The sequence below is a fragment of the Armigeres subalbatus genome, chromosome 3 (genome assembly GCF_024139115.2).
Source record: "Armigeres subalbatus isolate Guangzhou_Male chromosome 3, GZ_Asu_2, whole genome shotgun sequence".
Classification (NCBI taxonomy): Eukaryota; Metazoa; Arthropoda; class Insecta; order Diptera; family Culicidae; genus Armigeres; species Armigeres subalbatus.
This window is the reverse complement of record NC_085141.1, coordinates 61,702,240-61,716,011: the sequence shown is the minus strand read 5'-3', so window position 1 is coordinate 61,716,011 and position 13,772 is coordinate 61,702,240. Positions and strand designations below refer to the sequence as shown.

The window sequence follows — 13,772 nt, the reverse complement described above, 5'->3', positions numbered from 1 at the left end:
GATTTGGATTGGTTTGGATTGGTTTGGATTGGTTTGGATTGGATTTGGATTGGATTTGGACTGGATTTGGATTGGATTTGGATTGGATTTTGATTGGATTTGGATTGGATTCGGATTGTATTTGGATTAGGATTGGATATACAGTCAAACCTCCATGAGTCGATGTTCTATGACTCGATATCGACTCATGGAGGGAAATTATTTCATATTAATAAATATTTTCTTGGTTACTATGATGGCCCCTTCAAACCCCTTTCCAAGGATTTCATATTCCACATATCGATATTTCCATGAGTCGATGGTCCCTTCAATATCGGCTCATGGAGGTTTGACTGTAGAACGATAGATGACGATTAAATATCCTTGAAAACCGAAATAGACAGTAGAGCTGCACGAAGAATGATTTTCTTTACCCTATATGAAAAGGCCATATTAAATAGGAGTTAAATCTAAATTCATTCGAAGATGATCACGAAGTGTATCAAGTGTATAAGGAGGAAAAAATGTGAATAGTATAAAATAAGATATTATTTAATTGGTAACGTACGAATTTAAAAGAACGAATTGCTAAAATAATTACAGTGTTGTTGGTTTTGACGTGGAAAATACAATCCGAAATACGTAAAAAACGCTTAAATCTCAAAATCCATGTAAAAACCGACCTCACTGAAAATCGATTTTGTGCGTGAACACCGCACTGGTTTCCTGGCTTTACCAAAAAAAATGCGTGAAAGAACTTTTTTCAAAATTCACGTAAAAAAATATCGAATGAATCCCAATATTTGCGTAGCAACACTTTGTTTTAGTGATGAAAGCGATTATCTCTATTTTTAATTTAACCGACGTCGGTTGTCGTTTTTGGCTCGATCTGAGGCTTCATTTCAAGGTAATTAGATGCCTCGCTTTTAATCCTCTGTCAATAAGCACGAGCAAAGTTTTCACCAAAGACCATACTCCCGGGAGGCTTCAACTTGGACCAAAGGAAAAACTAAAAGGCAAACCAAAAGCTTAACTTTACAGCTCATAAATCCACCATAAATATCTCAAAAGCTTTTAGCGGAGTATAATGACGCAGTAGGTCGCAAAAAAGTGTAACAAATCTCCAACAAGTGGACTGAGGCGAACGAAATGCCGAGGAAATAAGGAGCCATTGAGTGAGTGATTCAGAACGTTTCCAACGGTTATGATGCAGTGGTAGTCCACTTAATTTTACTTATAGAGCCTGATAATCTTCAAAATTCAAAATGTATATTGAACTAAAGCCCATATTCTGTATACTGGTTAAGACTGTACTTGAAAAAATAAGTCGCGCGTAATAAGAATGTAATAATTAGGCAGGAAGAATTCCATCCCAATCTGTCTAGTGATTATGAAGATGAAATTGTATCAAACTCAGAACCGCCAATAAATCAACATGAGTCCCTCCGCTTTATCATATTTACAGATAGGTATTACAGTCGGATCAAGTACGATACACCTCACCTTGGAAGAAAAATGCTTCGCCCTAACGCAATCTATACGTCCCATTGTAACATAGCACCAATTTACATTAATATCATCGAACTATGTAGAAGAAATTGAAAACCCCTGAAGTGCACGAATGCGACACTAACTGCCGATAAAGAAAATCTGTAGAAACATAAACGCCATGCGGCATTCTTCCGCAAGACTTTTGGTGCGAAGTGTTCTCGTCGCGTTCTTGTCGCCCCGGTGGCATATAACTGGTCCAACCATGCGACGTGTTTGGGTGTTCGCTCCTCACTCCTCGAAGCAAACGATACGTAGAAGTAAGCGAGCTGTAAAGCGGAAGTGAAGTGATAACACTTATATTCTTTTTAAATACTACTGCATTGTGCGGAATAAGATGGTGAGTTTTTTTCCACAATCTTCCAAGACTTTGAATGAGCACTAAGCAGCAAGGTGGTGGTTTACTTTGGAACACCATTCTTTAGAAGTAATTTTGCTCAGTTGGTTTCTGTAGCGGAATTAATGATCTATCCTGAACGGAAGTAATTCAACGAAAGTAAGTGCCTGGAAATAATCGGATTTATGCTTGGTGAAGATTTTGATCTCTCTTGATGCAATTGTGTGAAGCATCCAGACGCAAAGCCTAGTAGGGAGTTCCAACTATAGTGGAGTGAACTCTTTCGTTGAATCCATCATTCTGCGTAGGTTGCACGAACCTTTTTAAAAAATGTTTCATTAAATGGAAAGTTTGATATGAAAAAAATACAGAAGTGGTATTTTGATATAATGATTAACTTTAATGAATTATTAACATAGGCTCAACATGTGATAGATTAAGTTTGAAAAATGTATTTAAGGTATCCACTTCCTACGAAGGACCTCCGTCGCTGAGCTGCGGAAGACGATGGAGGTCCTTCGTGGTTTAGTAGGGAAAGTACCTGTTTAGCGTACTGGGGTCGTAGGATTAAACCCCCACCGAAGGCAATGGTTACCTTCAATTCCTTTTTTAACTAAATCTTACACATGTTATGCATATGCACATCGAAATTCATACATTACAATTTTTCGATGTTTTTTTTAATTATCTAGGGATTACTTACATCACTACTGCTAACTGATTGTTGTCGATTGCTGGAGACATCGTTCTCTAAAGGTGCTACAGTCGTTGTCGTCGTTGTGCTGGTGGTTGTGGTTGTTGACGTGCTTGCCGTACTACTGCTACTGCTACTACTGCTAGATCCTAGTGTTGTGGTAGTTCGATCAGTCGATTTCGTGCCGGTTCCCATAGATCGGACATCGTTGAAGGTGAGACTCCTGGAGCGGACTTTATCCACAATGGATGGCTGCTCTTGGCCATCGCCTAAATCCAACCCGTCTCCACCGATCAAGGGTTGCGACTCTGGTGGAGGCCCATTAATGCCGTTCAACGCAGCGGTCGATGTGCTAACGATATTTGCTATTGATATTTGGTTCTGACACAGGATTATGAAAACCGAACTGATCAGCAGTGTCAGGTACAGCTTGTAGGATTTGATCATCCTTCCGATGGACTCACCGAACGAAGCCGTGGCGGTGCCTTGTCTGCAGAAGCGTTGATGGGCCAGTGTTTAAGGCGCGACGGCCCAAATAATTGAGGCTGTCTTGTTAGATGCACGATTCAATTACTGGGGCTGGAGGTAGCCGCCTGGCAAGGCCGATTGCTTCGTGGCTGGATAGACACATTGATACCTGTAAACAGATTAGACAAACAACATTGTTTTAGATGATGTTCAGGTGAACTAGCATATGTCAACGACTGGAAGCCAATAACGAAGAATATGAACTAGAATTCAGAAGCAGAGATGAAAATCCGGAATAGATTTCCTTCAATGACCTGCATAGTACACATTTTTGAAGTCTCTTCTTCTATATAAAAAAGCAAAGTGTTTGAAATATATGAACAGCATTTTAAACCTTCTAGGACTTGCATGGTCCTGTATCATTTACGCTGCATTACCCCTTTTGTAAACGATAATTGCATTTTTTTTTCGAAGCGGTTATACATTCAAAAACGGTGTGAGACCTTGGTGATTAAGGGTCGATGTCCACGTAGCGGTTTTTCAAGGTGCGAGCAAGAGATGAACCGGTCAAAGTCCGAGAATATTTTAAATAAGGTACGCTGAGGGAAGTGGAAAAGGAAAAATCGATAGTGCATGTTTGAATTAGTGTAAAACCAGTTTAAATGATATCAATGCATTCAATCAAAATGGGCTATCAATAACAGTCAATTTTGCACTGTTATGGAAAAAGATAAAAAAATTAGGAGTTGTTTTTCCATTTAACCTAGTGGGATGGGATAAGTGGAAAACCCACACACTTAAATTATTTTGTAGACATCGGCAATTATTTTGCCGAGATTCCAACAGCCAAGATCTTGGTAATATTTTTTATTACCAAGTTGATTTTTTGCCGAGATCTCTCGGTACCGAAATCTCGGTAAAAGTTTTACCGAAGTTCGTCGAAATTATTACCAATATCTCGGCTGTTGGATTCTCAGCAATCGGTAAACTTATAATTTTAACCTTCCGGGACTCGCACCGTTGTAAAAAGTACAACAGCTTCGGAAAAACTCGCTTGTCGTTCACAAGAGAAGCGGAAAGAAGAAATTGAGCTTATAGTGTTATAAACTAATCAACTTAGTTTACCGAATTGAGGTGATGTCTGTGTGCGTTTTTTGTATGTATGTGTGTGCGAAAATCACGTACAAAATTATCTCCAATTTGTATGCACTTGTCCTTAACCAATTTGTTCGCACAAAAATTGCATTCAACGGCAAAACTTGCTATAAATATACATGAATGTGAATTATGGAATATATTCACCTACCTACTTTTTTCTTTCTCATACATTTTTTTCATATGTAAAACATGTGAAAGGCATTAATACCGTTAGGTGGATTAATCAGGCTTTTTCTTATGTACATTAATTCAATCACCACTGAAATCACAATGATAACAAATAAGGAACATATTAAGATTCATAGCCATCAAAAATAACCCTGGAGGAAAGGAAAAAAATGCGTGATTAGAACATTTTTCACTTCCCCCGAAGTGTTTGATACCAGTGGTAAGTGTAAAATCTTCAAATTATTTGCTTTCATGGTACAAACCACAACAAATTGAATGTGATTAGTTCAATTGTAGGGACTATGTCCAAGGGCTTGACGATCCCTCCCCAGGCCATCTGCGAGTTGTGGGGCTTGCCTAGGATGTGGTGGGGTATGACAGTGGGCCCTGTTAAACCTCTATAAAAAGCTGCATGTATCCGCAAGTAGGCCCCACCAAAGCGACCGTGTGCCGCTCAAAGCGTACAAGCCCAAGTCCTGGTGTTAGGTGGGACGCTAAACAGCCCTGACACGACGGCCCTCCGACGAGACAGGAGGTTTGCGCTGGCCCAATAAGCCGCCTAGAAAACCAATCATTACGAACAATATAAGAGATAATCCGACTCGATATAATCGGCAAAGACCTAGGCGACGAATACAGGATCACGATTGGAAGCTTGGAACATGGAATTGCAAGTCGCTAGGTTTCGCAGGTTGCGACAGGATGATCTACGATGAATTACATCCCCGCAACTTCGACGTCGTGGCGCTGCAGGAGATTTGCTGGACAGGACAGAAAGTGTGGAAAAGCGGGCATCGAGCGGCTACCTTCTACCAAAGCTGTGGCACCACCAACGAGCTGGGAACCGGCTTCATAGTGCTGGGTAAAGATGTGCCAACGCGTGATTGGGTGGCAGCCAATCAACGCAAGGATGTGCAAGCTGAGGATTAAAGGCCGTTTCTTCAACTATAGCATCATCAACGTGCACTGCCCACACGAAGGGAGACCCGACGACGAGAAAGAAGCGTTCTACGCACAGCTGGAGCAGACATACGATGGATGCCCACTGCGGGACGTTAATATCGTCATCGGTGACATGAACGCACAGGTAGGAAGGGAGGAAATGTATAGACCGGTCATCGGACCGGATAGTCTGCACACCGTATCGAATGACAACGGCCAACGATGCATAAACTTCGCAGCCTCCCGCGGAATGGTAGTCCGAAGCACCTTCTTTCCCCGCAAAAATATCCACAAGGCCACATGGAGACCACCTAACTAAGAAACGGAAAACCAAATCGACCACGTTCTAATCGACGGTAAATTCTTCTCCGACATCACGAACGTCCGCACTTACCGCAGTGCGAATATTGAATCCGACCACTACCTCGTTGCAGTATGCCTGCGCTCAAAACTCTCGACGGTGTACAACACGCGTCGAAGTCGGACGCCGCAGCTTAACATTGGGCGGCTACAAGATGGTGTAGACTAGCCCAAGAATACGCGCAGCAGCTGGATGTGGCTCTTCCAACGGAAGTGCAGGTGGGCGCAGCGTCTCTTGAAGATGGCTGGGGAGATATTCGATCCGCCATTGGTAGCACCGCAACCGCTGCACTTGGAACGGTGCCCCCGGATCAGAGAAACGACGGGTATGACGGCGAATGTGAGCAGTTAGTGGAAGAGAAGAATGCAGCATGGGCGAGATTGCTGCAACACCGCACGAGGGCCAACGAGGCACGATATAAACAGGCGCGGAACAGACAAAACTCGATTTTCCGGAGGAAAAAGCGCCAGCAGGAAGATCGAGACCGTGAAGAAACGGAGCAACTGTACCGCGCTAATAACACACGAAAGTTCTATGAGAAGTCAAACCGTTCACGTAAGGGCCACGTGCCACAGCCTGATATGTGTAAGGACATAAACGGAACCTTCTTACGAACGAGCGTGAGGCGATCCAAAGGTGGCGGCAGCACTACGAAGAACACCTGAATGGCGATGTGGCAGACGAAGATGGCGGTATGGTGATGGACCTGGGAGAACGCGCGCAGGACATAATTCTACCGGCTCCGGATCTCCAGGAAATCCAGGAGGAGATTGGCCGGCTGAAGAACAACAAAGCCCCTGGGGTTGACCAACTACCAGGAGAGCTATTTAAACACGGTGGTGAGGCACTGGCTAGAGCGCTGCACAGGGTCATTACCAAGATTTGGGAGGAGGAAGTTTTGCCGCAGGAGTGGATGGAAGGTGTCGTGTGTCCCATCTACAAAAAGGGCGATAAGCTGGATTGTAGCAACTACCGCGCAATCACATTGCTGAACGCCGCCTACAAGGTACTCTCCCAAATTTTATGCCGTCGACTAGCACCAATTGCAAGGGAGTTCGTGGGGCAGTACCAGGCGGGTTTTATGGGCGAACACTCCACCACAGACCAGGTGTTCGCCATTCGCCAAGTACTGCAGAAATGTCACGAATACAACAGACAGCATCTATTCATCGACTTCAAATCCGCATATGATACAATCGATTGGGACCAGCTATGGCAGCTAATGCACGAACACGGTTTTCCGGATAAACTGACACGGTTGAGCAAAGCGACGATGGATCGGGTGATGTGCGTAGTTCGAGTTTCAGGGGCATTCTCGAGTCCCTTCGAAACGCGCTGAGGGTTACGGCAAGGTGATGGTCTTTCGTGACTGCTATTCAACAGCGCTTTGGAAGGGATAATACGAAGAGCAGGGATTAACACGAGTGGTACAATTTTCAATAAGTCCGTCCAGCTATTTGGCTTCGCCGACGACATAGATATTATGGCACGTAACTTTGAGAAGATGGAGGAAGCCTACATCAGACTGAAGAGGAAGCTAAGCGGATCGGACTAGTCATCAACACGTCGAAGACGAAGTACATGATAGGAAGAGGTTCAAGAGAAGACAATGTGAGCCACCCACCGCGGAGTTTGCATCGGTGGTGACGAAATCGAGGTGGTAGAAGAATTTGTGTACTTGGGCTCACTGGTGACTGCCGAAAATGACACCAGCAGAGAAATTCGGAGACGCATAGTGGCTGGAAACCGTACGTACTTTGGACTCCGCAAGACGCTCCGATCGAATAGAGTTCGCCGCCGTACCAAACTGACAATCTACAAAACGCTAATTAGACCGGTAGTCCTCTACGGACACGAGACCTGGACGATGCTCGTGGAGGACCATCGCGCACTTGGAGTTTTCGAAAGGAAAGTGCTGCGTACCATCTATGGTGGGGTGCAGATGGCGGACGGTACGTGGAGGAGGCGAATGAACCACGAATTGCATCAGCTGTTGGGAGAACCATCCATCGTTCACACCGCGAAAATCGGACGACTGCGATGGGCCGGGCACGTAGCCAGAATGTCGGACAGTAACCCGGTGAAAATGGTTCTCGACAACGATCCGACGGGCACAAGAAGGCGAGGTGCGCAGCGGGCAAGGTGGATCGATCAGGTGGAAGATGACTTGCGGACCCTCCGTAGACTGCGTGGTTGGCGACGTGTAGCCATCCCAAGTAACATTTTAAGTTTTATTCCGCTCTAGAAATGGTTTTCAAGATCAATTTATAAGATCTAACAATTAAACCCAATAATACACGGCAACCATCTGACGACCACTATAAAGAGTAAGATATTGCCAAGTGGCCCTCTCAGATAACCACTATAAACCTATTATAAGAGCATTTAGAAACCCTTTTCAAACCACCCGCAAAAAGGGAATTTGGCTGCGGCAGCTGTCAAAATGTTGCATTAAAAAAAAGAAACAAATCTTTGCAGGAAAATAATAACAAAATGGATTGTTGATAAAAATTATGATGATGACAACAAAATAATATCTTATTTCAGCTTGTTTTTTCGATTCTTTACCATTGAAAAGAAGTGCGCTTCCGATTTTATGGTCAAATGTTGTGAAAAAAATAAGGTTGAACACCACGCGCCGGCCATATAACGAAGTTCAGAGAAATAAATCGAAAATATTCATTACCACAACATCTAGGATGTCCACTAAATCGATTAGTATTTTTGCCCACACTATTAATTAATAAAATTATTTATCGGAAAATGAATGATAAGCGGTGAAAATTTCGTTGAATCATGCATTTCAGTGATATATTTCACTGACTGTGAAATGCTTTTCCGTTTTCAATATGGCCATCATGGAATTTGATCAGAAAAATTTTGCTTTTATAAAACACCGTCATAAACTCTTCGCAATACAAACATTCTTATGCGGGTAATTCATTTGACCACATTATGGCCAAAAATTGTAGCTTTATTCGAGCGTTGAAAATTGGATTTATTACGCTCTTCATCAGTACCATAGATCTGTTCATATGGTCAATAGGCATTTGACGTTTGAAGCATTTTTCAGCAGATTTATGGGAGGTTTATTGATAGCAATAAGAGCGCCAATAAAACTGAGCAGTCAGCTTCGTGATTGCTGTCATAAGTCCGCAATAAGAATTAGATAAATCCAAGAAGCATGGAAATTGTTACTTGGGATGGACCGAGCCGAATGGAGAAGACTCTTATATACCGCACAGGCCACTTCGGCCTTAGTCTGAATAAATAAATTGCTTTATTCACTCTTGTGAAGAAGTTTTTACTTTTAGTACTAACTACATTAAGCATCATACGACTAGTCACAAAATTCCTGTTTATTATCGTTATGTTTATACCTATCCTAATTGCATACAAAAAACCTCTAATTGGTATGCATTCAAACGTCATTGTCTACGGCATGATACTACTACGGTACCAGATGCACGTTCTAATGGTATAAATGTCTTAACAAAAAACCCAAATACTGCTCTGTTCGATAACGATCTAGTTGTTAACACTTCCAATGACAAATCACATTCCGATTGCAGCTCGATTGAACCGAATTCTTCACGAACCATATCATCACCAGCTCTGCCTAATAATCTGGAGCATATAAATCGTGCTGCCGTTGCTTTCACATTAGAACTACATAACGAAACTAATATCCATAGAAGTGATGTAACGACCATTCAAAAAAACAAGCCAATTAAATACTGATATTGTCCTAAAGTTAGAAGATGTTTTAGACAAAAGTTTTGACCGGTGATGAAAACGCGCAAACTAAATTCGAACTACGCAAGTATTTAGATCGTCTCAAACAACCTTTTGATTTCATCGATACAGATTACAAATTCCTGAAATACATCGAAAATCTAGGAATTTTTCGGTTTCCTAAAACTATTGCTATTGAAAACCAAAAAGATTTTTGTAAACCTACTCAATGTAAAAATGATGAAATTGTCAAAGGTCACATTGTATTAATGGATATAGAACATCAGCTGAAGGCGTATTTTTATTGCGATGGAATATTACAAAAGGTTGTACCTAACTAATACTATTTCCCTCGAGAAACAGTCGTCAATAAGCAATATTGTCAATGCTAACATTTGGAAAACCGTCAAACAAAGATATCCTGGCGAAATATTGATTCCTATTTCCTTATACTCCGACGAATTCGAAGTCAACGACTGTTTAAGTTCACATAATAAAAAACACGTAATTTGTTGTGATTTATTATTCGATACCTACCATTCCTGACGAATACCGATCAAAGTTATGCAACATTTTCGTGGCTGCTATGATTAAAAAAGTAGAGATAAATGATGTTGGATCCAGTAAGCTGTATAACGAAGTCATTCAAATATTTAAATCTCTTGAAGAAAAAGGAACTGAGTTTGAAGTGGCAGGTGAAACAATTAGAGTGAGGTTTGTCTTATCAATAGTACAGGGCGACAATCTTGGTGTTCACCAGATGCATCAATTCATGACTTTCAGCGCAAATTTCTATTGCAGATTTTGCTCACGATCACGTGATCAATGCCAAAGTGATACAGAAGAACTACCTGACTATATTCGAACAGTAGAGGTTTATAACAATGATGTAAAAAAAAATCGGCCATCAGAGACAGGAGTTAGAGGACCATCAATTTTTAATCAACTACCCTCGTTTCACGTTGTTGAGAACTTGTACGCTGATGCAATGCATGACTTTTTTAGTGGTGGAATATGCACAATGGGACTCACTGCGGTGTTAAATTATTGCATTTATCAAAAACAATTCATTACTCTTCAAGCATTCAACATTCAAAAATCTATGATAAGTAAAATAGCGTTGGACACATCCCTTTGCAGAATGCCAGATTTAACTGAAGTCTTTATGCCTCAAACTAAAACCAAATCTGTCGTGATCAGGGCCACTGCAAGTGAATTAAAATCGTTTGTTCATTACTTTACTTTTATCATGGGTCCTTACGTTCCAGAGGGTGATTCAGTGTGGGAATTTAGTAGAATTCTTGTCAAAATTACTGATAAAATTTTAATGCCATTGTTCAACGACAAGGACTTAGATGAATTACGATATTTATGTGCTGAACATCATAAACAGTATCAATCTTTGTTCAACCTGCATCTGAAGCCAAAACAACATTTTCTGTGCCATTATAGTTCAGTAATACATTCTAGCGGGAGCGTAAGTTCTTTGATGAATTATCGATATGAAGCAAAACATAAATCTTTCAAGGAGTACGCAGGTGTTATTTCATCTAGAAAAAACATATGCCTTACCCTATGCACGAAAGCCGCTCTTCAATTTAGCCACGATCTATTTCATAAAACGTTTTTTAATAGCTGTCTGGAAGGTTCCTTCAATAAGTGTGATTTAGAAAATAAGGATTACATGAAATATCTACCACGACCATATGCAATTCTAACACATGAAAATGTCCAGGATGCCACACAGGTTAAGTACAAAGGTACAGTGTTCAAGACTGGTACATTCTTTACTATTACTGAACATCTGAATGTTGGCTTGTGGGAAATAATTGATATACTATTTTCAAGTGGAATCGTATTCTTAGTAGGTTTAAAATGGACAGTGGGAAAATATAACGAACATTTTCTTGCTAATGAAATATGGAATTCATAAAATTGATACTATTGACGGTCCTCCTGTAAAGTCACACAATATAAATAATAAGTGGTATTTCAGAAAAAAACATGATTTTAACACAATGGATCTTTAGCTAAGTAAGTCACTATGTATTTGTTAAATAAATAATGTATGTGATATAAATGAGTAAAAATTAATAAATACTACAGTATTAGAAAACTGAACTTTTAGTTTTTTATTCTCCAAAAATAAGAAAAAAATTACTATATGCAACATACATAAACCGTTTTAATGAAATCTATATGAGTATCTTATATAGTTATCATAATTATTTTAATACTATTTATTACACATTCGAATCCATATTATTTGTAGCCTTATATTAAACATTCGCATATAGCATGAAAAGTATAAGTTTCATGTTATGAAAACGTTAAGGTGATGCTAATAATCTTCATTACAATAACTCATATGGTTCATATCGATAACGCAATGGCGAAAATGTATAAGTTTTGCCAAATACAATCATTATGACGATTTTTTTTCGTGTATATTTCTTAGAGAGTCTTGATGGAAATCGCGTATGTTTATTTATTTTTGGCTGTGATACATCGGAAATCGGAAAAGAGGATCAAGTCTCCCCAGTTTCCCCTTTCGGGTTGCAGTGCATATACCAGAGCGGTAAACAAACTGCAGCTGTACTGGGAGGATAAATCAAGACTCTGTTGGTGCCGGATATTGCATTTTTGGAAGAAAAATGTATTTTTTCTACACTTGTAAAGATGCAGGTTGAAGTAACATAAACCTTATAAGTTACATAAAGTAAGGGGTATTGATTTCACGGTGCCGGAAGTTGGATGATAAGCGTACCTGCCTCTCACTCTAGAGGGCATGGTCTTAGTCCGTACCGTTTTTAAACGAAACAGTTCCGGTGTGGGAATCGTCTTCCAAGCATCGGTAGTGATTGTTACTCGTCAGCAATGGGGTCGAAGAAAAATAAATGCAAATAACCAAAATGTGACTTGGTCATTTTAAACCGACGATACGATTATTATTATTATTATTCTTGTGAAATTGAAAACAATAGACGGCAAAAAGTAACCTCAATTATGATAGTGTTTGCGGTTTGAAATTGATTGATTGAAGGTGGCTGGTGGCTCCGCAATGGCTTCAATGTTCAAAGAGCGATGTAAAACTGTTCGACATATATAGAAAACGGTTGACTAGCCAATTAAAGAACGCTCAAGTTTTTCATTTAACCCTATGTGAAATTGAAAAAAATCATACAAGGTTAAAAGACTTCACTATTCCATTTACGTCCACTATAATAAGATTTTTAACTCTGTAACATTTCCCCTGAGACGCCTAATAATAATTAATCACGACGATGATATTAATGGATTGGAATTATACTTTATATTGATGCATAATACTGGGTCGTCCTCACTGCTGATAAAATGGCTTAAAAATAAGAAACAGGCCTGTGTGCTGTTCTCTGTCTTTGGTAGAATGGGAGCCAGATAAAGAACCGGCACAGAAACCCTATAATTTAGAGCTTAAATTGATTTTTCTCAGTAGAACGTATAAAGCACATGTGATGGTCACGGTCACGAACCGTTCATTAGTGGGTACATGTAGACTAAGTGTAAACCACTTGGAGTGTTACATTTTTGAAAGTAGAATGAAAACTTGTAATTCTAGGAAGAAAATTATTAGTTCTAATATTGGCATCTGTACACTGAAGCATCTGTACAAGATAAACAATTTTATATAAGTTAATTCAATTATACCGACCCCCACACAATACCATTCCTCTCAAGTGGTGGTTATCCGGTTATTCCATCAGCGGGAGTGCGAAGCAAATGAATTAGTTTGCCGAATCTCAATTTCTTTTCATCAGCCATCTGAGCGTGAAGAAGATTCACAATTCGCAGTCGCCTTCTTGGGTATGAGCCAGCATAATAATTTAGCTTTTGCAAATCGTGTGCGGAGATCAGACAGATTGGTGTCGCATATGTAATGAGTTAACATCAGCTTTTCTTAGCGATAACAGATTGCTTTCGTATGCCATTGTGTATTAAAATGCAATTCATTTCCGGTTGAACTTTGGTCGAATATGTTTGTCGGAGAGACATCGTCTGTACAAAAGTAATAAATGTATCACTCTTATCTGCTTGTATATTCCATTAATTACGCTAAGAGGGGGAGGGGGTGTTTGTCCATAAAGTGTGACGATCCATACAAAATTTTCAGATGCTCCATACAAAAAGTGTGACATAGGGGGAGGGGTGTTGAAATTTGGCATTTTTTGCGCTACGTAAAAAAAGGATGTTCCCGTTTGTAAACATTTGAAATTTCTTACTAAGCAAGCATACACTGTTAAAATTTTGTTGAAATATTTACTCGAAATTAATGGAATGATTACCATTTTTTTTATCGTTTTTTCCAATTTCGTTTATTTGGTAGGTTAAGGAGTGTATAACAC

The 13,772-nt window shown here is 40.1% G+C and overlaps 1 protein-coding gene across 2 annotated transcripts in view; it reads right to left on the bottom strand.

Moving 5' to 3' along the window:
- LOC134225687 (galactosylgalactosylxylosylprotein 3-beta-glucuronosyltransferase P) overlaps positions 1–13,772 on the bottom strand; it is a 179,530-nt gene that overhangs the window by 15,320 nt on the left and 150,438 nt on the right. Inside the window, exon 2 of one of the 2 annotated variants that reach the window (XM_062705959.1) lies at positions 2,568–3,195. The exons of the other annotated variant lie outside the window; for it this stretch is intronic. Within the exon in view, the coding sequence (XP_062561943.1) occupies positions 2,568–3,005 (438 nt within the window). The 5' untranslated portion in view covers positions 3,006–3,195. The remainder of the gene's footprint in view (positions 1–2,567; positions 3,196–13,772) is intronic. 2 annotated transcript variants of the gene reach the window in all.